Source organism: Halichoerus grypus, chromosome 12 (assembly GCF_964656455.1).
Source record: "Halichoerus grypus chromosome 12, mHalGry1.hap1.1, whole genome shotgun sequence".
Classification (NCBI taxonomy): Eukaryota; Metazoa; Chordata; class Mammalia; order Carnivora; family Phocidae; genus Halichoerus; species Halichoerus grypus.
Genome location: NC_135723.1, coordinates 105,208,567 through 105,232,378, shown reverse-complemented (window position 1 = coordinate 105,232,378; position 23,812 = coordinate 105,208,567). Strand labels below are relative to the sequence as shown.

Genomic DNA, 23,812 nt, shown 5'->3' with positions numbered 1-23,812 from the left:
GTATTAACTCGGGAATGCATCCACACTAAACTTGGCTTTTCCAGAGATACCACTGAGACCCCCTTTCAAGCTTCAAGTCTGTCTGAGAAGTTGTTTAAAGTATTGCAAATGTAAAAACAATTTCAGGAAAAGTTGCCTTCACACTGTATTTCTTTTTAAACCATTGAACTTCTGCACTCTGCTAATCCTATAATACAAGTGAAGTTTGGATAAACCTCCTCTTAATTCCCAACACCGGGTGACGAGGAAAATGGAGCGATTCAATATCATGCCTTATTTCATACTCAATCATTTTTATAAACTCTCCGAAAGAGACGAAGGTTATTGTGTACGGAGGTTAGAAGTAGCTGCCTGGGAATGAGGAACGGCAGGCGGCGAGGTACTAAGTTTTATTTATGTCAGAATGTGAACTTACCCTTTAAATGGAGGAACTAAGTGTTCTTATCAGAACACGAGGAGCCTTTGGGTCCGCAGTGAGGAGGGGGAGCTCAGGGCTGGTGGTCCCGAGGAGGCGCTGGTGGCCTCTGGAATTCTTCCTCCCAGAGAGCCAAAAAGGAGGATCCTTCAGTGTGCGGGTAAACAGCATGGCAGTGGCCTCATTGCAAGAGAGCTCAGGTGGGGACGCCCCACCCCATGGCCCAACCTTTGTAAAGCCCTGGCCCACATCAGCCCCGGCAACGCACACCTTCTAATATTTGCCCTCCCAGGCTCCTGGCGGCCGATGATGCAGAGCCCCCGTGAGCTCATAATTCATGGTCTGTGGCTTTGGGTTAGTTACAGTGCACTCATGGAGTGTTCCAGAATAATCAGTGGGCGGGCTTGTCTCAAAATTGCTTCAAAACAGTGAGTAGTTTGCAGTATTAGGTCCCAGTGCAAACACGTTTAAACCTTTTTTCTCTTCGTCCTCAGAATAGAGCTATTTCATAGAGCCAGCATCTTAAAGCTTAGCTTACATGCGTGTATGTGTGTGTGATATTTTTGTTTGCTTTACCTATTCGAAAATCAAATATTTCTTGGTATTTATTATACGTTAGCACTTACCAAGGGATCAGTCTTACCAGATAATCTATCAGAGTTTAATTTCCTCAAACTTGAAAGAACTAGGTATATTAACTTTCAGAATAATGGAAATCCATTTTGGAAAGGCCATTTTTTTTTAACGGGCACCAAACTTTGCCCCAGTGTTTTAGTGAACGTTATTTTTTCTTCTAAATACATGAAACATAGCGTATTTGGATTAAATCTGTACTTCATTACCTAAAAAGATAATTTCTTTACTTTTACTCTTTTTTCTCCCCCCAAATTGGCATGTGGGTACATGATGTATATGCCGTGCGCGTGTCGGCTTGGTGTGGAAGGAGGTGTGATGCCCAGCACACGACTCCTCGCACGGGAGTCCCGTTTCTGCGGAAGGCCGTCAGGTGAAAGTGCCGAAGGAGGCGATGAGATGATTAGAACACATTCCCTCCTCTCTCTCTCTGAGTTTGTCTGAATGTTGCATCCGTTTCCCGGAGGGTTTGATCACCTTGCAGCGGGAGTTCAGCGCTCGGCCGGCCCACACCCCCGTCCCCACACGAGCGCACAGACTCCTGTGGAATTTCCAGCAAGCCTCTTTTGATGGGTTATTTCACAATACCCAGCACGCTTCCGTATCTCTTGGAGGCCTTTGGAACCAGACCCAGAGGAGAGCACGCATCTGGGCGCGGCGGGCATCCCACTCACGGGCGATGATCAGCGAGTGACCTCACGTTAGGTGCGAGGTGGCTGTGATTGGGGTGCTCCGTCCACTCCGGCTGAGGGGCCGGTGGCCCGAATGCAGCCCAACTCCTCATCCCCCCTGGGCAAGGGAGAGCCAGCCCCTCCCAGAGGAGGGCACCTGTCACAAGCTGGCTTACTCTCTGGGGCCTTGAATTAAGGGATCCTTCTTTTTCTAAGGTAGCTTAATCTTTTGTAATTGGTACAATCACTCGTTAGAGAAGCGTTTTCCGATTTAGGTAGAAAACAGGGAATCTCCTGAGGTTTGCCTGACCCCACCACAAGCTCCTAAAATAGCCCATTTCAGTCAGCTATGTATCAGTCAGAAAGAACGGCCTTTCTTTGCTTTACATGTAAATTTTCAGGTCAAAATAACTTTTGTGCAACTTCCCAGCAAGAAAATCTATCCCGCTTCATAAAAGGAAAAGTGCCCTCAGATATTATTAAAGAACTTAGGTTTTTATCCTAACCCAGTCAAGCCTGAGAATTGGGATTTTGCTAGTTTTGCCTTTGCAAGAAGCTGTGATTAGCACCTCTGTGTGTCGGGAGAGCTCTCTTGAAGCTTTGCAGTCACTGAGTTGATGTTTCATCTGGTCAAGGGGAAGCCAGACTGCTGAGGGAGAGGCCTTGTCCTGGGGTCCCGAGCTCCTCGATCCCAGAAAGAGGCCCGGGCTTCACTGTAAAGTACACGCCTCGCCACACAGTCACGTGATAACGAAGGAAAACTTGCAGACTTTTGCCTTGCCACGAGGAACGCACCTGTCCCGAGCATTTCGAGAACGTGTGTGTGTTTGCATGTGCATTCAGTTTCAAGTGATCAATTAAGGCCAACAAGCTCCGTTGAATCTTCTAGATTCCTTGCCACCCTGGGTCTGAACATTGTCCTGTAAGGCGTGAATTGGTAGTGCATTTTCTCATAAACCTTAAATTTTCAAGTCTGCAGTTTCCAAAAGCCGCGGCTGCGTGCCCATTCTCCAGTTTCCGTGCAACGTGTCTCCTCAAAAATAGCTCCTGAGATTTGGAAATAAGTCTAGAGGAGGCGGAAGGCTGGAAAGATTGCCAAAAACATATCTAAACACAAAACTGAGACATGTCGCTGTCCTAATATAGCAAGCCATCTCCCTTGATCAAACGATAATAATTAGATCAGACTTAATTGAAAATAACAGACCACTCAGTGAGATATCTGGAAGACAAAAGCTCGGGATGGCTGGTGCGAGGAATCCCAGGGCCTGGATGCTGTGTCTTCTTTTCATTCCTGGGTTGCTGGGTTCTGTTGTATGTTTGTGGCCTGTTAGTGGATCTGGATTTTACCGGAATAACTGTCTCTTAAGGAAGGACGGGCGAAGGGAGGGGAGGGAGTTCCAGCTTCACCTCTGCCGTGTCAGGCCGCTCGCCCTGTGTGGGTCATGTTGTCCGTGAGGGCCAGCGTGGGAGAACGCACCTCAGAGGCTGAGGGAGCCGGGGATGGCTCATGAAGGTTCATGCTTTTAATCTGCTTTAATGCAGTTTTCTGTCGAAGTCAGAGTGTGCTTCCATATTGCAGAGGCCAGGGGAGCTCCTCCAAGGGCAGCCCGCGCACTCAGGAGGCTCCCGGGGCCTATCCCTCAGTCCCCCACCAGGGCCCAGGGAGGGGCTCTGCAAGCCACACCGGACCCCCAGCACACCCCGTGCGGCCACGTGGGGAAAGTAAGCATCGGATCAGCTGTGACTTGTCCCGGGTCCCACGGCAGGCGGGTGGCAGAGCTGAATTAGGGCAATATACAGCGTTTAGGCCCCAGGCGAGCGCTCTTCCCACTGCACGGAGTAAGTCAGGGGGCCTGGGAGCACTCGCACACGGGACAGGGCAGGACCTCCTTGGAGCCCCAGACCCGACGGTGCCCCTGCACCTTTCCCTTCGTGGTGCGAGGCTCCATGGGGGTGTCAGGAATGGTCAAATTCACTTCTCTGCTCAGTTTCTGACTCCTTAAAGACGAGGAGTTTGCCATGAAACCACAGGAAGCATTAGCAAGCACAGGTGATGACGCTGGGCAGGAATGCCTCCACCACAGGCTCATGACGACGGGCCCAGGGTGTCCCCTCACTGGGGCGGCATATTCCGCAAGGACAGGCCTGTAGAGCAGGAGAGGACGGGAGAGGACATCCTTCGTGCTCACCCTGGAGGCGGGGACCGTGCGGAAGGGGCCGACTCACGGGCCCAGGCACGGCCCCAAGCCAGGAGCTCCTGCCAGGGACCAGGTCTGTCCTCCTCCCCGGGCCAGCTCCCCTGTGTGGAGGGCAGCGCCGTGGGGGAGCCGCGGGCACGCCGGTCCTCCGGCTCCTTTCACTCAGGGTTCACGTCTCAGCTTAAACATTTCTTTCCCGATATTTGCACTCATGGGAAAAAGAGACCGTGATAGCTCCGTTCCTTCCGGGCCTCGTGCCTCTCTGCGCCCCAGCCACAAAATGGGATGGAAGGAGCTGTGTGCTCTTCACTGGGCTGCTGAAGGTCGGGGAAGGTCACGGAAGTGTAAGTGCATCTCAGCTCTAAGTTCTGTGGAAGGACGGTCATTTGTGGCGATCGGGGTGCTGGGGTAGGGAACCATCGATCGCCTCCCTGCTCAGCGTGTTTGCTAATGGTCGTATGCGAACAGCTGCTCTCTCTCCTCTGGGCCCCGACTCAGGTGGGCACACCTTCTGAACCAAAACTGAAGACCGTCTGTGAAGAAAGCACGTACCTGCGGGGAAATCCGGACTTCTGTGAAGTTCGGCGCAGTCTGAGGCGCACGGTTAGAGCGGGTGCAGGTGTGGAGAGTCCTGCTGGCTTCTCCCCCGTGTTTCCAGCACCAGACAGCAGCAAAGCCATCCCTCACATAACCCCAGGGTGAGGGGGACGTGGCTGCACACCGGGCCCACCTCCCGCCCCGCGCGCCAGCCGGGGGCCTCGGCGTCGGGAGCCACCCTGGGCTGCGTGCCCAGAGACGGCTGCCCTCCGATTCTCAGAGGGGATGCCGAGCTACTCTGAATAAGGGGTGCTGGCAGGAGAAGCTTACAGCGTAAAGGGAAACATGCAGAATGGACTTCACAGGGACTGAGACCAAAATGGCAGGAGGAGGGAAGGAAGGCATTCAGAGGGCAGGTGTGGGGGCTGGAGAGCGGGTGTAGGATCGTCCCACCATGAAGTACAGCAGGCCTAGACTGCATGCTTCCAGCTCTGAGAGGCTTCCGCGCTGGCTTCCCCGGCTCCCCGACGGGGTGGGGGGGGGAGCGCACGCGGGGCCAGGGGGAGGCCAGGGGTGGCCCTGCGAAGTGGCCCTGCGAAGTGAGGCTCTCCACCTGTGGGAATGACACACCTCCCACGGCCCGGAGTCTGTCTCAGGGTCGGCCCCGTGCACGGCAGCGCTGAGCGGAGTCCGGCAAACACGCCCAGGGTGCCCTCCACTCCGACTCAAGCCCTTGGGGGCCTTAGGGAGCATACCCCGTGCTGAGTGGCACGGAAGAAGGTAAGGCAGGACAGGAGGTGGTGGGTGGGGCACGACAGCTTGAACCGTCAGAGGTGCACAGGGCGTGTTCCCGAGCAGGGACAGCTTTGCCCAGAGCAAACGCACGCTCAGGTCCAGGACACTCAGGCGATGACAATCTCCAAATATCAGAGGAGACCATTCACGGTCATAAGAGGAAGCCCCTCTCAGCCAGCAGACCCCTGCCCCGGAGGCACGAGTCCCGCTGGCTCGGCCGTCTGTCCTGTCCCGGGGAGGACTGCATGTCAGCATCACTGTCCTCCGAGGCGCCCCCACTCTCCTCCTCCCACCTCGGGGGCTGGTGCCCGCGAGCGGATTCCGTGTCGGCATGTGGGTCACCCTTGAGGAGCGGAGCCACACGGGGCCTGGGAAGGGCTGGATGGCCAAACTTAGAAGTGGCCCAGCGGGTTTCTTTCCAGAAAGCTAATTTCTTCTAATGAAAGAATCACGTTTTCTGTAACAGTAAGGATGGCGAAGACCTTTATTTCACCTTGGAGTTTACACTGGTGTGGAGCATGTGCTTGAGAAGACAGTGCTGTGATGGTCCACAGGGACCCCAGGGTGGCCCAGGAGGGCTTCCTGGAGGAGGTGAGCAAGAGACGTGCTCAGGACGGGATGTGGTCTGTGCAGTGTCACAGTCATTTGAAGAGTAAGGACTTTTCCTCTTACGTTAGAGAAGCTACATGATTGGGTTTCTCTTCTCCATCTACTTAGTCATCCCTAAACTTCATTCCTCAAAATATTTCTGTCTCCATTGGGGTTCTCTGCTTTGGGAGGATTGCCGATAATTAAGGATGGAATCTTGGTAGGTTGTTTCTCTATTAGCAAGTACAAGACGTTCACGCCAATGGTCTCCAGTGAGGAAGGTGACTTGTGAACAAAAGTACTCACTCCAGATTTTCGAATAAACAGCCAGGATGTGAGGATGCTCAGGTTGCGACGTCATCGGCCACCCCGGCGATCGCCAGGGTCAATCCGGCAGATCTGGCTGCTGAAGCGGGCGTCTGCTTCCTCCCTCTCCGCAACGCGTGCATCCCCCCGAAGCTGCGCTGGTCAAAGAAGACCCCTTTCCCGCAGAGGAGGACCTCGGTCCCAGGCACACACGTGGCTGCACTCGAGGGCCTCCAGACAAGCTCCACGCAGCACGTGTACGAGGACACTGGGCAGTCCAGGCCCAAGACTCCAGACATGTCCAAACGAGGCACTGCTGTGCAGTCTGCCTTTCTTAAAGAAAATTTAACAATTTTTAAATTCAGAATTTAAAAATAAAGGAACCAGCAAAATTACGTGCCTGGGTATATGTTTGTGTGTGTCTGTGTGTATGATTATTTGGAAAATGGGAAAAGGAAGATTCAGAGATGCTTCTATTAGCAAGTAAGGCCAAATGTTTAAAATGCGTAATTCCATATGGTGTTTGGAGAACATGAACACGACATACAGCTTTAAACTTGGACTGACTCTATGGCGTTCGGCTGAAATCAGCTGAAGGAGTTTGGGTGATAGATGCTAGGATTGCTAACTGTACACAAAGTCAGCACCCATATGCAGCTAGACTTCAATTCTCTAATTAAAGTTAAAGGCCTGGATTTGTTCTGTAAGGAAGCATTTTATCACTTTCATTTTTTGTGAAGACAACAAAGCAAAAGAATAACCAAAAAGGAGTATTCGTAGAATTGCACCGAGTGGGGGAAATAAAATACAGATTTGTTTGTAAAACCAGATGGTTTTTCAGAAGGCACGTTCCACCCGGTCTCCGTGTTTTGGGACTCTCTCCCCCTCCCTGGCCTTCCTATCCTCTGCCACATTCAAGGAGAATGAAAATCCTGAGTTTGGTGGCCCCAAACTTTGAAACTGAAACATGAGGGGAAACCAGGACAAAAGCTCAGATTGTCCTATCTGCTGCTTTGAGCTGTTGCTTTTCTGGCCGTGGACGGTGGCCTCCCTGCTCCTGTGTGCGGGGCATTTCCTGGGGACGTTGTGAGTCTGCGGATCTCCGATGGACTCCAAGCAGGGCGTGGCTGGTGCTCCGGACCCTCCCAGCGCCTCTCCTCCCGCCAACCCCAGAGCTCACCTCCCACGGTGCTTGCCGGACCCACGGGACGGCACCCTGGCTGACTTCCTCCGAAGGTCAGCACCTGGGCCCTTCCTGGGCACGACAGACTCTCAGAAACCCTGACGGGGCCTCCGAGGCCAGAGCCCTTCATCCCTTTCACAGCGGAGGAAATGGAGATGAAGCGGAGGTAGAGAGGGACTCGCTGTTGTCTCCCGGCCTGCAGCGGCAAAGCCACCTGGCCCGGGGCTCCTTGGAGCGCTCTTCTGGCCTCGGGCCGCCAGGTCGCCATTCAGAGCAGCTTCAGATGGAATAATTGGGCCCCAGAACGATGTGCAGCCCCTGCGCGCGCAGGGAGAGGCAGCTGCGTGGGGGACTGCCCCTGCCCCCACCCCCAGGCCCTGCCCTTTGGCTTAATTAGGCGCCGCCACCGCAGAATGGAAGGACGTGAATACCTTTTGTGTCCCTGGCCGGCTCCTCACAGCCCCTCGAATATCCCCTGTGCTTTTCTGTCTCTAAATCTTTGTGCAGACCGCTCCCCTCACACTGAAAGCCCTCCCACTCGGCTTTATGCTTCCAGATCATTCCCATCTGTCAGGCGGTGCGGACCCCACACCCTCACCGAGCCTTCCCGCCCAGCCCAGGATGGCCAGCCCCCTTTCATCCGGACCCTTTGTTTGCCCCTGACACTGCCCTTCGCGTCTGTGGTCTCCGTCACTAGCCGTCTATCTGGACTTCCTTCACCACCGCAGCGCACCGAGACAGGCCTAGTCCTGTTCCTTCCCTGCCGTGTCCTCCTGTGCATGGGAGGCGCACCCTGGTCCCCCGAAATGCCAGATCTGTGTGGTGAACACGCAGCACCCGGCAGGGGATCTCTGCTGCTCGGGAAAAGCTAACCGAAGCCCGGCACTAAGACACGGATGTGAGCAGAGCCGGTGGGGGGAGGCGCGTGGAATGCTCTCCAAACCATCCTTGGTGCCGGCCGGCCGGCCTCCGGGCTGGTGCCCCGACGTGATGGCGGTGATGATGACAAACGAGGAGAATTCATTACCTTTTGAGCAAGAAGAAAGTTAGGAACGTGACAGACTTTTTTTGCAGAAAACAGCGTCCCCCACCCCCACCCCCAGCCCATGTCAGGCCCAGGTTGCTCTGAAGAGGTGCAGGATTTATTTTTGACGGACTTGGCAACTTGGACTCGTCTGAATTTGAACCACACGTGTGGGGCCGCTCGAGACTGGCTCTGCTCACGGAGGTCGAGCCCACGGGGCTGGAGTTGTGAACTCGGAAGGCACCGCGGACTTCTTGAGAACACTTCCTGGCGGGAGGGTCGCGGGCCACGGGAGCCCCGCACGCCTGGGGCTGGTGTCTGTGGTCTGACCTGCCGCACAGATGCGGCCTGGCTGGGCTGCTCAGGGCTGCAACGGCCGCATGCCCATCAGATGGGCCTCGTCCGCAGCCCAGCCAGCTCCGGGTTCCCGAGGGAGCCGTGGTTACAGAAGCCCACGTGTGGACTGTCGGAGAAAGACGCTTATTGAAATGATGCGCGTCCTTCCTCTGACTTGAGTCTGATGTTTATCAGGAGCAGAGCGAAGGGAGAAGATGAGTGGGTGCAGCCCGCTGGGTTTCAGGCACATCACACGCATGTGGACAAAGTTGGATGTACTCATTCATGGCCGTCGTGAGACTGCAGGAAGCCTCCGACCTTGACCATGCTCTTCAGCTGTCTCCTGGTGCTAGACAGTCCCCGGGTGGGAGGATGACAGATGGAAATGACTTCTGTCTTCAAGTTCGGGAGGCGAGATGTGGTTCTCGCCCTGATAACTTGAGGACAACACAGGACGGCCGTTCCTGAGGGCCAGCCGTGAGGCCGCGCCTGTGTGCGCGGCAGGGAGCAGAAGGGCAGATGATTGCCGTGGCTCCAAGAGAGCAGAGGGAAGCAGCTCTTTTCCTCCTGACACGGGACTATTCGAAGACCCTTCTGGATTCAGAAGACTGCAGAAAAGTATTTTCGCTTCTATAAGTTAAAGTGTGTCTTTGAGTTTTATTTTGAGAAAACATCTTGCAAAATGGGATAAAATTACTCAATATTCCTTGGCAAACAGTGTTTATCGTGGAGCTGTTTTGGTTAGTTTACGAATGTTGTGGAACCTAGCCCTTAACGCGGCTGCGCGTTGGACCAGAGGAGCGTGGTTTGCAGCCCAAGTGGCTTGAGGGTGGCAGTGGTGGGGGCGGGGCACGCTGCCGGAGCTCCAGGGAACGGGCAGAGTGAGCAACCGTCCTGCCCAAGTTCTGGGGCCCAGGTTGGGATTCACCCTGGAGAAACGTCCCTCCCGTGTGGCGTGTTGTCCCCCAGTCCAAATCACCGAGAAGTCCCGTGGAGGTGGCAAGGCGGTGTCCCAAGACAGGCAGCGGTGGTCACGTGTCGGTGGGCTGGTCACATGGAATGAGCTGTGAACTGGACCCTCCACCCAGGGAGCAGGTGTGGCTCTGGCCTAGACGGGGGATGGGCCGCTCAGGGTACCTGCTATGGTTCTGACCTCCGGGGAAGAGAGAGAGGATGCCGTTTGTCTCTCAGAACTGGCCATGGTCCTGTGTCCCCACAGTGTCTCCCATGTGGCCCCAGTGTCCCCCTGGTGTCCCCTGTGTGTCCCCATGTGTCCCCCCAGTGTCCTTCATGTTTCCCCCAGTGTCCTCCATGGTCCCCCTGGTGTCCCCTACTGTCCCCTAGTGTCCCCGTGTCCCCCCTTGTGCCCCCCACAGAGTCCCCCATGGTGCCCCCCCCTCATGTCCCTCTGGCATCCTCCCCATGTCCCCCCCAGTGTCCCCCACTGTGTCCCTCAGTGTCCCCCCGGTGCCCCCTGGTACCCCCCCAGCATCTCCCCTCGTACCCCCCTGGTGTCCCCCCAGTGTCCTCCCCGTGCCCCCCGGTGTCCCCCCATGTGTCCCCCCAGTCCCCCAGTGCCCCCTGGTGTCCCCCCATGTCCCCCCTGGTATCCCCCAGCACCCCCCAGCATCCCCCCTGGTGCCCCCCTGGTGTCCCCCCGACTTCCTCCTGTGCTCCCCCATGCCCCCCAGTGCCTCCCCAGTGCCCCCGGTGTCCCCCCAGTGTCCCTCCCTGTGTCCCCCCAGTGTCCCCCCCGTGTCCCTCCAGCGTCTCCCCAGTGCCTCCCAGTGTCGCCCCCGTGCCCCCCCGGTGTCCCCCCATGTGTCCCTCCGTGTCCCTCCAGTGTCCCCCCGTGTCCCCCCGGGATCCCCTGGTGCCCTCCAGCATCCCCCCGGTGTCCTATGATGTTGGGGAGAGCCCTTCCAGCACACCCCGAGCTCGTCCTACTCAGATGAGCGATTTATGGTGAGACTCTTTCTGTAAAATAGCTCCCGTAAACCACATGGAGAGTTCCTGTCTCCGCGGCCCAGCCCCGCCGGCCCGCCTTGTGTGGCAGACCCTCCTAGGCCCCACTCACTTCTGCGGCGAAGTAACAACCTGCCTTAACAAATCCGCTGTGGACGGAAGAGGTGATCAGATGCGGCGTTTCTTTTTTTATGTGCCTTTTTTGTTTAATGCGACCTTGCAGCCACTTTGACATCTGGGATATTTTCTCCCATACTTTTCCCCACACATACGTTCTAAACATTTCACTCAGTCTCAGTCCTATTGGGTGAAAAATTTTACGTATTTTAAACACCCTTGTTTTGGTGTTCCTCATTACAAAAGTCACACGTGCTTAATTTAGAAAAAAAAAAAAACAGGAGCAAAAGAAAAAAGGAAATAAACCCGCCTGTTGTCCCCGCCACAGGCAGAGAGTCTCCGTTAGGATCTCGGGTGCCCTTCTGGGTTCCCCCTGTGTTCACTTCTGCGTCGGGGGGGGTCTGTGATAAAGACCTCCCCGCACGGTGAGCTCCCCGGCCTCCGCGTTACACGGGCAGCTCGCCGCCGCCCCGTCCGCCGGCCGTCCCCGGCCAGGCCGCCCTGTGGGTGCTTTGTACGCCATTGTTTGTGCTCTATTGGTGGGATTCTGTGGTGCCCTCTGAGCTGGAGACGGGGTCCCTCCCCAGAGAGGGCCGGCTCCTTTTCAGTGTGCTCGCTCAGTGTTTTATGCAGCCTGGAAAGTAATTGGCCTTTCTCCCTCCCCGGCCCACCCTAATGAGCCGCCCCTCCTGCTCCGGCGGCTTTGTGCGGTACCCCTCAGTTCTGCCCTGTTACCACAAATTATGCTCTCCAAAGAACCCTAGAACTCCAGCCGCCCTTTGTGGACACACTTAGGCAGTGCGCTGCTTTGTCCCGATTGTTCCTTGAAAGGTACAAAGCGGTTTTTCTTAAGCCTTTGTCGTCTTGGTCTTTCTTTTGGCAGAATTTGGGAATGACAGGTCTTTTCTCTCAGAGCGATTCCCACTCTCTGCAATTTTCCCCCATCAGATAAAGATTTTTGAGAAGTGAGACATTTGCATTATTATGTGTGTGGATGGATTTCTGCCCCCAGAATCCTATTCAACTTATTTTTTTGCAAATTGTGTTACAAAGAAGTACGAAATACTCTGAGGCTCTGCAGAGATACCCCAGGGCCTCGGCTTTACGGGAGGTGGTGGCTGTGGGCTCGAGACGTGGCAAGCAGTCCTGTGCCCTGAGAACGTGGAGCTCTCTGGGCTGGCTCTGCTCAGAGGGGTCCTGCCCCGGGGCCTGGGGGTGGGGGCCGGCGGGGGCCGTGGGCGGCGGGCTCTGGACACCCTGGAGGCCGTCCCACGCCGCACAGAGACTGACGCTTTGAATTTCCTTGGAGAGTTTGTGGACACCTGGGTGCAGCCACTCATGTTTTTGCCTTTCTTGACAAATGAAGGGTATTTTAAATAGCGTGGCACAAGCTTCACGTGTCTACTTTGTGATCGAACCCTTAAAGTTTAGGGGCCTGAAAACACTGTTGTTTTCTTTTTTAGAAATCCTGTTACTCTGGTTGCTATGGGAAGGGTGGGGAGAGTCCCCTCGCTGAAGACGGCGGTCCGTCGTCAACTAGGTTCCACGTGGCCCGTGGTGCCGTGGTCCGGCAGGGGCAGCGTCCAGGCAGGGGGGCCTGGCCTGGTGTCCTGACTTGCCCTGCCGGCTGTGCAACCCCCTCGGCGCCCAGGTACGAGGGAGCCCTGCAGCCTGGCGGCTGGGACGGGCCAGCGCAGTGCTCAGGGCCTCATCCGCATCCGCGCCTGGAATCTGCCCTGCCAACGCTGCGCGGTCACCGAACTGGGACACAGGGAGAGTCGGGCACCTCGTCCCAGCCATGCAGCCAGCAGGGGCGGAGCGGGACTCAGACTACCCGGTCTGGGCCTGCAGCCGTTGCCTTCGGCCCCCCGGTCACGTCTGCGACGCGTCTTCACGCGGACTGGGGTCTGTCTTGGGCCTGTGTTCTCCACCACCGATGGATTTCTCTTCCCGCCATGGGGTTTTCCCTGAGACACTGGTGGTCTGGACGTGTGCTCGTTGGCCGTGGACAGCTGCCGTGGGGAGGTCACCTGCGACACCCTGTTGTCGTCTCATTATTGTGCGTGCACCTTCTCCTCGGGAACGTGAAATGGTCTGCATCTGTTTTCCTCGAGGACGTTCTTCACACCTGGTGGCGGGGTGGGGGGCCGACTAAGGGGCAGAGCAGAGATGCGGAGACGGCCGGTCTCTCCAGAAAGACGGGAAACCTGTCCCCAGAGCAGGACAGTCTCAGTAAGCGACTTCCCTTTTGCTCTCTGGAGAACAAATCTCTAATTCACACCTGTATTGGCGTTTTCTTCCCCTTGGGTGAGAAAAGGAAAGCGACTAGGTGAAGCTCCCCGGGGGAGTGAGTCATGAACCCGCAGTGAGCTCTCTCGGGGGCGGGAGAGGCCCCGAGTAGGTGTGGCTCTCGAGTGCTCGGCATCTTCCGGCCGCGTAAGTGGGCCGAGCGAGGGCGGCCGACTAGGGAGCCATTTGAAGGGGCTAATGTGACTGGCTGGTTGACCCCACGTGTGGGTCTGTGACTAAAAGATCCATTTGATGAGACCCGCCTTTCTTCTTCCTTCGTAATTAACTGCCTCTTGGTGGTTGAATCCCATGAATCACGACACGAAGATGGTAATTGTCTTATAAACTCGAGGTGGTCAAGCTGAATGCCATTTTCATTAATGTGGTGCTACCCTGATCGTAATTTTAAAAAATTAAAGTGGGGTTGGTCTGGGTCTTCGACCTGATAAGATTTTTAGTTTTTAATGAGGGGCTGGAAGTCACGGCACATCCTTCTCCAGCCAAGTGAAGATACATTTGGGAAAGATCTCTGCGGTGTTCAGGACAAGGCCTGCCCTGCACAGGATGTGCGGGGGTCCCCGAGGAGGTCCTGGCCTCCAGGGTTAGGGGTGTCATAATTTGACTGGGTTCACACCCTCGTGGCGAATGCCCCCCCCCCGATGGGCCTGCATCTGCTTTCACGGCATCCATAACCCGGCCACGGGGACCTGCGTTGCAGGTGTTGGGGATCCCCGTTTTGCTTGCTGCCAGGATTATAAATCAGAGAAATTTCAGGCAGCCCTGGGCCGGCCTCCAAGTCCTTCCGGAGCATGCCTGTGTTGTCTGTCGAGCTTTCGCTCAAGTGAAACGCTCCCCGTGGGTGGCCACGGCCCTGTATGTCACAGACTGTTGCTCGGTGACGCGGTGTTTGTCATGGCGGACCGAGTCTGCTCTGTCCTGCATGGGCCCCCCCACAAGCCAGACGGTAAACGCAGGGCAGGAAAGGCAGGGAGCGCTGGGGTCTGATTGCATTTCCAGGTAACGGGAACTAATGCTACAAACTTCAAATTACATTCTAAGTTTATGCCCACCCCATCCCCTAAGGGGGCAGAGGGGTCGCACCTCCACATGTCTCTTTGTGGACTGCGACTGCCTTTTTAGGTGTAGATGAGACTTTTACATGAAGGGTGTGGTGTTGCCTAGAGACCAGTGGAACTTTCTGGTCTGGGGGGAGGGCAGAGGCTCTCCCTCTCCCCAGACAGCTCTGCTGAGAGGGTGGGCACAGCACAGGACCCTGACCCTACACCTGACCCTGCGCCCGACCCTGCACCGGACCCTGCGCCCGACCTGACCCTGCGCCCGACCCTGACCCTGACCCTGCGCCTGACCCTGACCCTGACCCTGCACCTGACTCTGACCCTGCGCCTGACCCTGAGCCCGAACCCGACCCTGCGCCCGACCCTGACCCTGCGCCCGACCCTGACCCTGCGCCCGACCCTGACCCTGTGCCCGACCTGACCCTGACCCTGACCCTGCGCCCGACCCTGACCCTGCGCCCGACCCTGACCCTGCGCCCGACCCTGCACCCGACCCTGCGCCCGACCCTGTCCCTGACCCTGCGCCCGACCCTGACCCTGCGCCCGACCCTGACCCTGACCCTGCGCCCGACCTGACCCTGCGCCCGACCCTGCGCCCGACCTGACCCTGCGCCTGACCCTGACCCTGCGCCTGACCCTGACCCTGACCCTGCGCCCGACTCTGACCCTGACCCTGCGCCCGACCCTGACCCTGACCCTGCGCCCGACCCTGACCCTGACCCTGACCCTGCGCCCGACCTGACCCTGACCCTGCGCCCGACCCTGACCCTGACCCTGCGCCCGACCCTGACCCCGACCCTGCGCCCGACCCTGACCCTGACCCTGCGCCTGACTCTGACCAGACCACAACTGGGTCAGGTTGCAGTCTGCATCTTGTCTTTTAAAAAGAAGTTTGATTGTTCTCAGGAAATTTCAATTTTAAAGTAATAACACAGAGACAGGTCAGAATACAGGATTTCTATTATTTCTTTACAAACCATAATTAACCGAAAGCACTAATTAAAGGGACCTCTGGTGGTTCCTCAGAGAGGGCAGCAGGGCAGAGAGGAGGATGCAGTTTCCACCCGTGGGGGCTCACAGTCGGGGTCCCCCAAGAGGCGGCGAGCTGGTGTGTGTCCCCTCCCGGTGGGCGTTTCCAGGAGGAGCCTCTGGTTTTGTCCCAGACGGACGGGCATGGCCTCGTTGTGTCCGGCCTGGAGGGAGACCCCGAGGGCCGGGGCTTGCCCCCCACAGTCCGCGGAGCAGGGGCCGTGCGCTCCCGGCACCCTCATCTCGTCGTGAGCCTGAGGCTTGTGTTAGTGAGACGACCTGCAGCCACCCTGCGACGTGGGGCCTGCCCGCCGTTCCTTCCCGCGTCTCAGATTAGGAAGATGAGGCGGGAGAAGGCACGCAGCTTGCCCAGGGTCACAGGACGGCTGCTCCTTCAGGCCCCAGCCCAACAGAAGCTGCCAGAGCAGACCCTGAGATGGGGGGCTGGTCCCGTAGGAACCTCAGTCACGCGAGCTCGTGCCTCAGCAGCGGCCCGGCCACAGGGAGGCGCAAATGGCAGGTGAAATTCTCTTTGGACGCGTGGGAAGCCGGTGGGCACGGGTGGGCTGTGAATGGCAGCTTCCCTCGGAGCCTCGACTGCGCAGGAAACCACGCCAACAACTGCACTGCCGACCAGACAGACAGACGGCCGGCGCTCCACCGCGCGCTCCCAGGAAGCTGACCCCGACAGAGCACGACCACGGGGCCCCTCTTCTCCCTCACTCCTGCCGCTGACTCCGTCCCCTCCAGACGACCCCGGCATATCTGCAGCGCCTCACCCCGGAGGCCCCCGCCCGCCAGCTCCCATCCCCCCGAAACACCCTACAGACGTCGTGGGAGCTCTGGGCTGGGCCACGAGTGCGGGGGGCTCGGGGCCCTGCTGGTCCTACTCCGCAGTCCTTCCTGGCGCCTGGGACTGATTCGTGCGCGTAGCCAGAGCTGAGCGGCTTAGCACTCGCTAGTCATGGGCCAGGCGGTGCTGAGGGCGAGTTCTGAGCCCGTGATCTTCCTCAGTCCTCCCAGGACCACGGGCTTGGTTTCACAGATGAGGAAACTGGGACTCAGAGAGGCTAGGTGCTTTGTCCGCGGTCACACAGCCCGTAGGTGCCGAATCAGGACCGGAGTGAGGCATTGTCCCTCAGGTGCTGGAACAGGGGAGTGATTTCCTGGAATCCAAGGAGAAGGAAAGGGCAAATGTGTCACAGCGCGGGTCTCCTGAGCCCCGGTTTCTAGGCGGAGTCTCTGCTAGGACAGCCCTGAAGACCCCGCTGTGCACGTCTCCCTGGCATCCGGCTGCCTCCCGGCCCTCGGAAAGCCCAGAACAGCACCCTGGCTGGGAAAGGCGGGAAAGAGAGCTGCGGGCAGCCGCCCACAGAGGCAGGGGCCTCACAGGCCTCAAATGCACAGTGACTTCAAACCCAAGAACCCACTTCCAACCTAACCCTCCTGTCAGTAAACCCGTCATCACTTCTGCCTCCAGACAGTCCTTGTCTCAGCGGCTCGTATGCTCATTATGCAGAAACGGGATAGCAGTCAGTCCGACGCCAAGGTCCGCCCGAGCAGGGGCGCCTACCTTTACCGGTATGTAAGGGTGTGACGGAAGAGGCCTGGCCTCTCTGTGGAGGCCGTGGGCCTCCTCGACTCGGCGCTCCAGCTCTGCAGGTGAGGGGCCCTCCCCACGCGGTGCCCTCTCTCTAGGCCACACTCAGGCGACGGCCACTCTCGGGGGGCCACTCTGAACCAAGGTGCCTGGGGAAGGGGGTTGTGCAAGGTGCCTGGGGAAGGGGGTTGTGCAAGGTGCCTGGGGAAGGGGGTTGTGCAAGGTGCCTGGGGAAGGGGGCTGTGCAAGGTGCCTGGGGAAGGGGGCTGTGCAAGGTGCCTGGGGAAGGGGGTTGTGCAAGGTGCCTGGGGAAGGGGGCTGTGCGCTGCCGCTGGATACAGGCTGGAGACTGTTTCTTCTTGGAACCTTCCTTCTGTTTTTAAGAATTTCATTTTTCTAAAGAAAGACCTACAAGGAGCGCCAGCACTGAGTCACGCTGCGGAGCGCTCGGCCCAGGTCGCAGCCCCATGGGGCCCCGCAGCGCGTCCGGTCAGCCACGACGTCACCTGCCAGACAAGGAGGGCTGCGTGGACGATTGCTGCCTCTTCAACTCCAAAATGCTGAGCTTTCTTTGGAAATACCTTTGAACTCGCCGAGCCCCTGAGAGTTTGTTCTGGTTTAGAGAATTTTAATTTTATTGCGCTAATATCTGCTGATGACTTTCTCTGTAGCGGGCACCACATGGTTGTCTTACAGTAACGAGACTGGTGCTTCCATTTTTCAAGTGGACACACTCGGGCTCCGAGACCTTGCATGGGGGCCCGCCGTACGCACTCCCCTCCACCGGCAGAGGGAAGAACGGGAATCCGGGGCTTGTGGCCATCCTCCCATCCCCCACACACAGTCGCAGGGCGGTCACCTAGCTGGTGTGACCCTCGCTGGTGTGACGTTTGCTTCTTAGTGACTAAATCTCAACCATCCCAAACCTTCCTCCCCAAAGGCGCTCCTTCCCGGAGGACACATTCTGCGCTCTCCTGGCCGATGCCGGAGTTATCTTTATGCTTCGGCTGGAGTTACTATTTATTCTTGCAGATGAACTATGTGAAACCATAGCAGTTGGTGCAGAAACGTCATTTGGTATGCTTTCTCCAAAATCAAGTAACATCCCACGTGCATCCAGGGGAAAGAAGTGGTTACTAGTACCACGTACCTGGTTAGAATTACCCACCGTGTCTGGGGTTGGTTGGTTTGTTTGTTTTTAAGATTTTGAGCAAATCTGGCTGGGTTTTTTAAACAAACCCGTTGTCTGAACACCGTGCGTGAGCTGGCAAACCCTGAGGACGGTGGGGGCCCAGCAGAAGTGCAGCCTGGCTTTCTCCCTTTTCCCTTCCATGGCCCGCAAGGCGGCCCTTTGTGTAAAGTTCACCTGTCTCTTCAGGATGCCCGCAGCCCTGCTCCATGAGACCCACTGCTCTGGCGGGCAGAGGGGCCCCTCCGTGGACCTGTGCCAGGCGGTACGCACCGTCTGGCTCCAGGCGCGAGAGCCGTGCCTCCCAGGGGAGCTGCGCTGAGAGAGGGGTCTTTTCTCTATGGTGGCAGATGCCTGAGGAAGGTCTTTAACACCAAGGAGAAGGGCAGCTGCGTGAAGGATAAGGAACGCGTGTTAGGGTTCCGCAGGGCTTTAGCCAGTGCCCTGGGGTGCGCTGAGCTGGTGGGGACAGCGGGGGGCAGCCCTCCCTGGGTGCCACCCCCGGGGAAGGGAGGAACACCCGACAGCCGTGCAGCTCGCCAGCATCTTTCCCCGTGAATGCATTTTTATTTCCTCTCTTGGCTCAGAGTCTCTTACGGAGTTTTTCTTGCTATCATTTTATTTTGGTGGCTCAGGTTACAGTGATCATTTCAGGGGCAAAAGGCTGGATTTCATCAGCTCAGGATGCAGGTATTTTGCCAGTGAGAAGTTGGGGGGTCCCGGCTGACTCTCCGGTGACAGCCAGGAGCTAGTACACGGCGACACCGGGGTCCCTTGCTTCTGAGCGCCGCCCCCACCTGCGTGTTCAAACACCACCGCCCTGCGCGGGGTCGGCCAGGACCCTGTAGGGACCCAACAGCAGCTCTGTTCGGCTGTCATGCTGAGGTTTTCCTTTAAGTCTAGAGACTTTGTCTTTGCGGGTCTGGGCAGAGAAGCAAATCCTTTTCCATTAAACCACATACTTTCTTTTTCCATGTGATTTTTATCTGTCCTCTCTCATGTGAGCTCTCATCAGTTTGGGTGTTGTTTGGGGAAAAAAGGGAAGAAACAAAAAGAGATGGTTTTTTTTTTCCCGAACACCTGAGCCTGGTACCAGTTTCAGAGCACGGTGAAAACCCTGGCCCTCCCACCGTGACCGGTGTTCTAGAAAGGAAGGGAAGTCGGCTGGCTCAGCCTGCACGTTGCGTTGTTCCAGGATAGTCCGGCGTCACCACACGGCGGATCCAGTGCCCTTTGCCCCGAATCTGCGTGTTTGTGTGTCTGTGTCCGCACTATGCGTGTATACACGTGTGTATCTGTGTGGCTGCGTGTACACCCATGTATGTGTGTGGTCTCTGTGTGTGCGTGTTGTGTACCCGTGTACGTGTGGGATATCCGTGTGCGTGTGCGCGTGCGCGCATGGCCTCGGGGCGGACCCCGTCTGCCCCTTGGCTCTCGGGTCGGGCAGGGCTGGGGGTGAGGCCGAGGCCGTGGGGGCGGCACTAACCTGCCCTCGCTGTCTGCCAGGAGCTGTGCCGGCAGCGCATGGCTGTGCGCACGTCCGAGCGCCCGGAGGCCCCGCACGCGTCCCGCATCAACAGCGTGTCGTCCCAGCTCAGCGACGGGCCGATGCCCAGCCCATCCGCACGGAGCAGCACGTCGTCCTGGTCCGAGGAGCCCGCGCAGTCCAACATGGACATCTCCACCGGCCACATGGTCCTGGTAAGGCCCGAGGTCCTCTCCGTCGGGAATCACGGCTCAGACCGTCTGTGGGAGGGGAGCGAGAGCAGGGTGGGGAGGGGGCACTCACAGCGCCCCTCCCACCCACACACGCGTCCCCGGGATTCCCGCCGCACACCCAGCCACAACGTGCCGGCCACCAAGGCCGACCTGGTCGGGCAGCTGACCGGCAGGGTGAAAGCCCAGCGTCAGGGCGCCGCCGACTCCGTCCTGCCGGTTAAGTGAGGTGAGCATGTGCACCCACACACGTGGCTGACCACGCGAGGGATTCTGCCCCGGGCACTCTGTTTTCACTGGTGGAACGCGCGTCGGCGAGCGCCTGCCGTGTGCACTGCCATCGTTCAGCCCCGACCAGGGGACCGTCGTGGCGTCTTCCCTCCATTGCGGATCACGCGGCGTGGTTTGGGGAGTCAGATGTCCCTCACTTGCTGCTTCTACTTAACGGTGACGGGGGCAGAGGTGGGGGCTCAGAGCGCTTCTGGGGGGGCCCTGCCGTAGACACTTGCTCCTGCCTGTCCGGCTCCTGGTCCTGTCTTCCCCAGACCCAGTGTCGTCCTCGGAGGGCCGCGCGTGGAGGGGCGGTGTGCTGCCCCGCGATGCGTGCTTGATGTCTGATTTTACTAAGAGAGACGTTCATAATTCGCCCTGTTTACTGCTGTCTCCTGAAGGCAGAAGAACACCGTGCTCCTGGACCCTCAGGCCGCACGCGTCCGCTGCTTTGTGCTTGCAGAGCTAAAGCAGCAGGCCGTTGGCCGTGACTCTCCTGGAGACAGAGTGTTCGGGGATGGCAGGCAGAGCCCATCTCACGGCTCCGTGACGCGGCGGCAACATTCCCGTCCAGTCTGTGTCCCAAGTGTCAATGTGGGACAGGCTCCAAGGGTCGTGTTTGTGGTCTTTAAACATTTATTTTTTTGTGGAAAGTTTCCTTATATGTTTATTTACCGACAATATAAGCTGGTGAAATTGGACCACAGTCCCCAGCGGCTTAGTCCACTTAGGCCGCCATAAGGAACCACCGCAAACTGGCGGCTTTAACAGCAGAAACGTGCTTCCTATCTTCCTGGAGGCTGGAGCCCAAGATCCAGGAGCCACAGCAGCGTGGGAATCTGGTGAGGCCCCTTCCCTGTTCTGAGCTCGCACCGTCTCGCCACGTCCACCTGCCCCTTCCCACGTTCCCACACCACGGCCGCCAGAGAATTCCTTCACGGTTCCCTGCCCCGGCCTCTGCTCTCACGGCCTGTGCACAGTCGACCTGCGTGTGCGTGCGGGGGGCGGCTCTGAGCACTTTCTGCTCGTGCAGGAGTCCTGACTCTGTCCTCTGACCCCACATGACAGACGGGCTCAGGAGCTCTGTCCACGCCATGCTTATCTTCATCCCAAGCACTTCCGCTGGTGCAGAGCCCAGAGGCCTGGAGCCACACAGCATAAGCGAACAACTCAGCATTTTTACAAAAACTCTCACCCACTAAGGGACTCATCTTTTAGGCCCTGACACTAGTCCATTCTCACGGGGCAGGCACGGAGCATGCCGTGGTTAGAACGGAGTCCGGGCAGCAGGAAGTGGCACTCTCCTTACTGGTTCACAAAGGGCCCCCTCCCTCCGTAGCGCAGCCCGTAGAAACCTGCGCATGTCACAACCTCAGAACGTGCCGGAATGCCTGACCTTCTAATTCATTAAGGCGACAAGGAAGATAATTCTTGGGTGATCATCAGCCCGACCCTCCTTGAGGAAACTTTCATGTTTATCAGACAGCTACATGATGATCTTCCTGAACTACATGCTAAGGATTCAAAGACCATCAGATAAATTATGCGAGGTCCAGGCACATCCCAGGAACCAGCTGCTCCACGAGTGTGCCGTGCAGATGCAACGTCTGAACTTACGGGTGTGATGGAATCCACGGCAAGGCTGTTTACCTCTGGACAACAGGGCGGAAGCAAGGAGCACCCCACAAAGTCAGGAGGGAGTTGGCCGAGTTACCGCGGCCAGGGTGCAAGATGGGAGCGCTGTCTTCAGCAGAGGATGGAGAGCGTGTTTGAAGCAATCAGTGGCATGGGAAGTTAAATAGCCAAATGTTGACCCCTCACGCCACAGTACTGGCAGGAGCGGCTGACCTGGAAGCAGGGCTGATCTAGAACCTGGGGGCGGGGCTGACCTACAGTGGAGCTGACCTCGGGGCGGGGCTGATCTAGAACCTGGGGCGGGGCTGACCTACAGTGGAGCTGACCTGGGGGCAGGGCTGATCTAGAACCTGGGGCGGGGCTGACCTACAGTGGAGCTGACCTGGGGGCAGGGCTGATCTAGAACCTGGGGCGGGGCTGACCTACAGTGGAGCTGACCTGGGGGCAGGGCTGATCTAGAACCTGGGGGTGGGGCTGACCAACAGTGGAGCTGACCTGGGGGCAGGGCTGATCTAGAACCTGGGGGCAGGGCTGATCTAGAACCTGGGAGCGAGCCTGACCTACAGTGGAGCTGACCTGGGGGTGGGGCTGATCTAGAACCTGGGGACGGGGCTGACCTACAGTGGAGCTGACCTGGGGGGGCGGGGCTGATCTAGAACCTGGGGCGGGGCTGACCAACAGTGGAGCTGACCTGGGGGCGGGGCTGATCTAGAACCTGGGGGCAGGGCTGACCTACAGTGGAGCTGACCTGGGGGGCGGGGCTGATCTAGAACCTGGGGACGGGGCTGACCTGGAAAGCAGGTTGACCTAGGGTGAAGCTCATCTGGGGGCGGAGCCCTCAGACTCCAGCCTCCTTGGATCTGGTCACTCTCCACAGTAGAGTCCTGGGCTACGTGTGCAAGGCGCTGTGATCTCCTGCCTGGAAGCTATAGGAATAGAATTCTAGAAATAAGTGCTCCACCCAGCAAGCAACAGGACCCTCAGAGAGGAAACAAGTGGCCCAGGGCTTTGCATGGAAGAAGGACTTTGCTGATGGGGGGTCAGGAGTGGGGGTCGCAGGCCATTACTCCATGGTGACACCACTGATGACACTAGGCACTCATTCCCGGGCAGCCTTCATGGGGAAGAGGCTGAGCCCCACATGCCCGAGGGGAGGGCCTGACTAATACCCCTGGTCAAGGGGCCCGGGGTTGGTGGACAACCCCCCGAGAAGTGACTCAGGGGAGCATGTGTTGACCAAGGCCTGGAGACACCGCGGGGTCAGGATGTGAGAGGAGAGGCCGGGGCAGGGAACCACGAAGGATTTCTCTGGCCCCTCCCAGGAGCTGGTCTTCCTGCGCAGACCCGGGGCATCAGAGCTGCCCTGCTGGGACCCCGAGGGGTCCACTCGAGAACGGGGTCCTGGGAGGCCAGGTTCATGGACCCCACCCTTCAGTGAGCAGAGGGAGAGGGCAGTGGATCTGGGTCGGACATGGTCCTGGAGCTGTGGGGAGCGCAGGGCCGGGTGGGGAGTGGGGACGCCGTGCATTTGCAAGAGGCACGGGACAGCTGGGAGCAGGACCATGAGGGGGCACCTGCCTCAGGAACCCGGCAGGTTTCTGGAGAAGTGTTTGCATGGGGGCTTGGTGGCGTTGGATCAGGGCTAAGTGCAGAACTCCAAGAACACGGGACCCCGTGAAGCTGACCTTATGAAACTGTTAGAAACGTTGTCACGTCTTGAGTATGTGAGGGCGGAATGCTGTGGGTAAGGTCAAGAATCACCTTTGAATTTAGTTTTTAAAGAGGTCTGTTTCCATATCACATTTGCCTCAGAAGTTGAGCGTGGCTGCTTTGTAGATGCCGAGAGCAGGTCACTGTCCTGAGAGTCACTGATGGCCACGAGCCTGCCGTGAAGCAGGTGTGAGAGCACATGCAGAGGGAGGAGCCGCGAGCAGCCGTGAGGGCACGTCTGCCCCATCCACAGCACTCTCCTCCACTTCTCTCCTGAGTTCAGGGAGTGTGGACATTGGGAAGAAGCTGGCTTAATGCTGTCTCCATTATGACGTAAGGAATAGAGAATCTAATTCAGGAAAACAGTGCTGAATAGCCTCTTAAAAATACATCTGCGTCCATGTCGAAGGTAAGGACTGTGACCCTTGCATCCCCTTTATCCTTGGAGACGATGAGGCAGGAATGAGCATCACTGACCGTTTGTGTAACAGCCACTGTCCAGAAGCCATGCAGTGGGAACTGATGTG

General features: G+C 57.7%; 1 protein-coding gene across 7 annotated transcripts in view; it reads left to right on the top strand.

Annotated features, from left to right (window-relative positions):
- PTPRN2 (protein tyrosine phosphatase receptor type N2) overlaps window positions 1–23,812 on the top strand; it is an 822,826-nt gene that overhangs the window by 711,928 nt on the left and 87,086 nt on the right. For 6 of the 7 annotated variants that reach the window (XM_078059815.1, XM_078059811.1, XM_078059813.1 and 3 more), the window contains one exon: window positions 19,461–19,655. The exons of the other annotated variant lie outside the window; for it this stretch is intronic. In XM_078059815.1, the coding sequence (XP_077915941.1) occupies window positions 19,461–19,655 (195 nt within the window). The remainder of the gene's footprint in view (window positions 1–19,460; window positions 19,656–23,812) is intronic. 7 annotated transcript variants of the gene reach the window in all.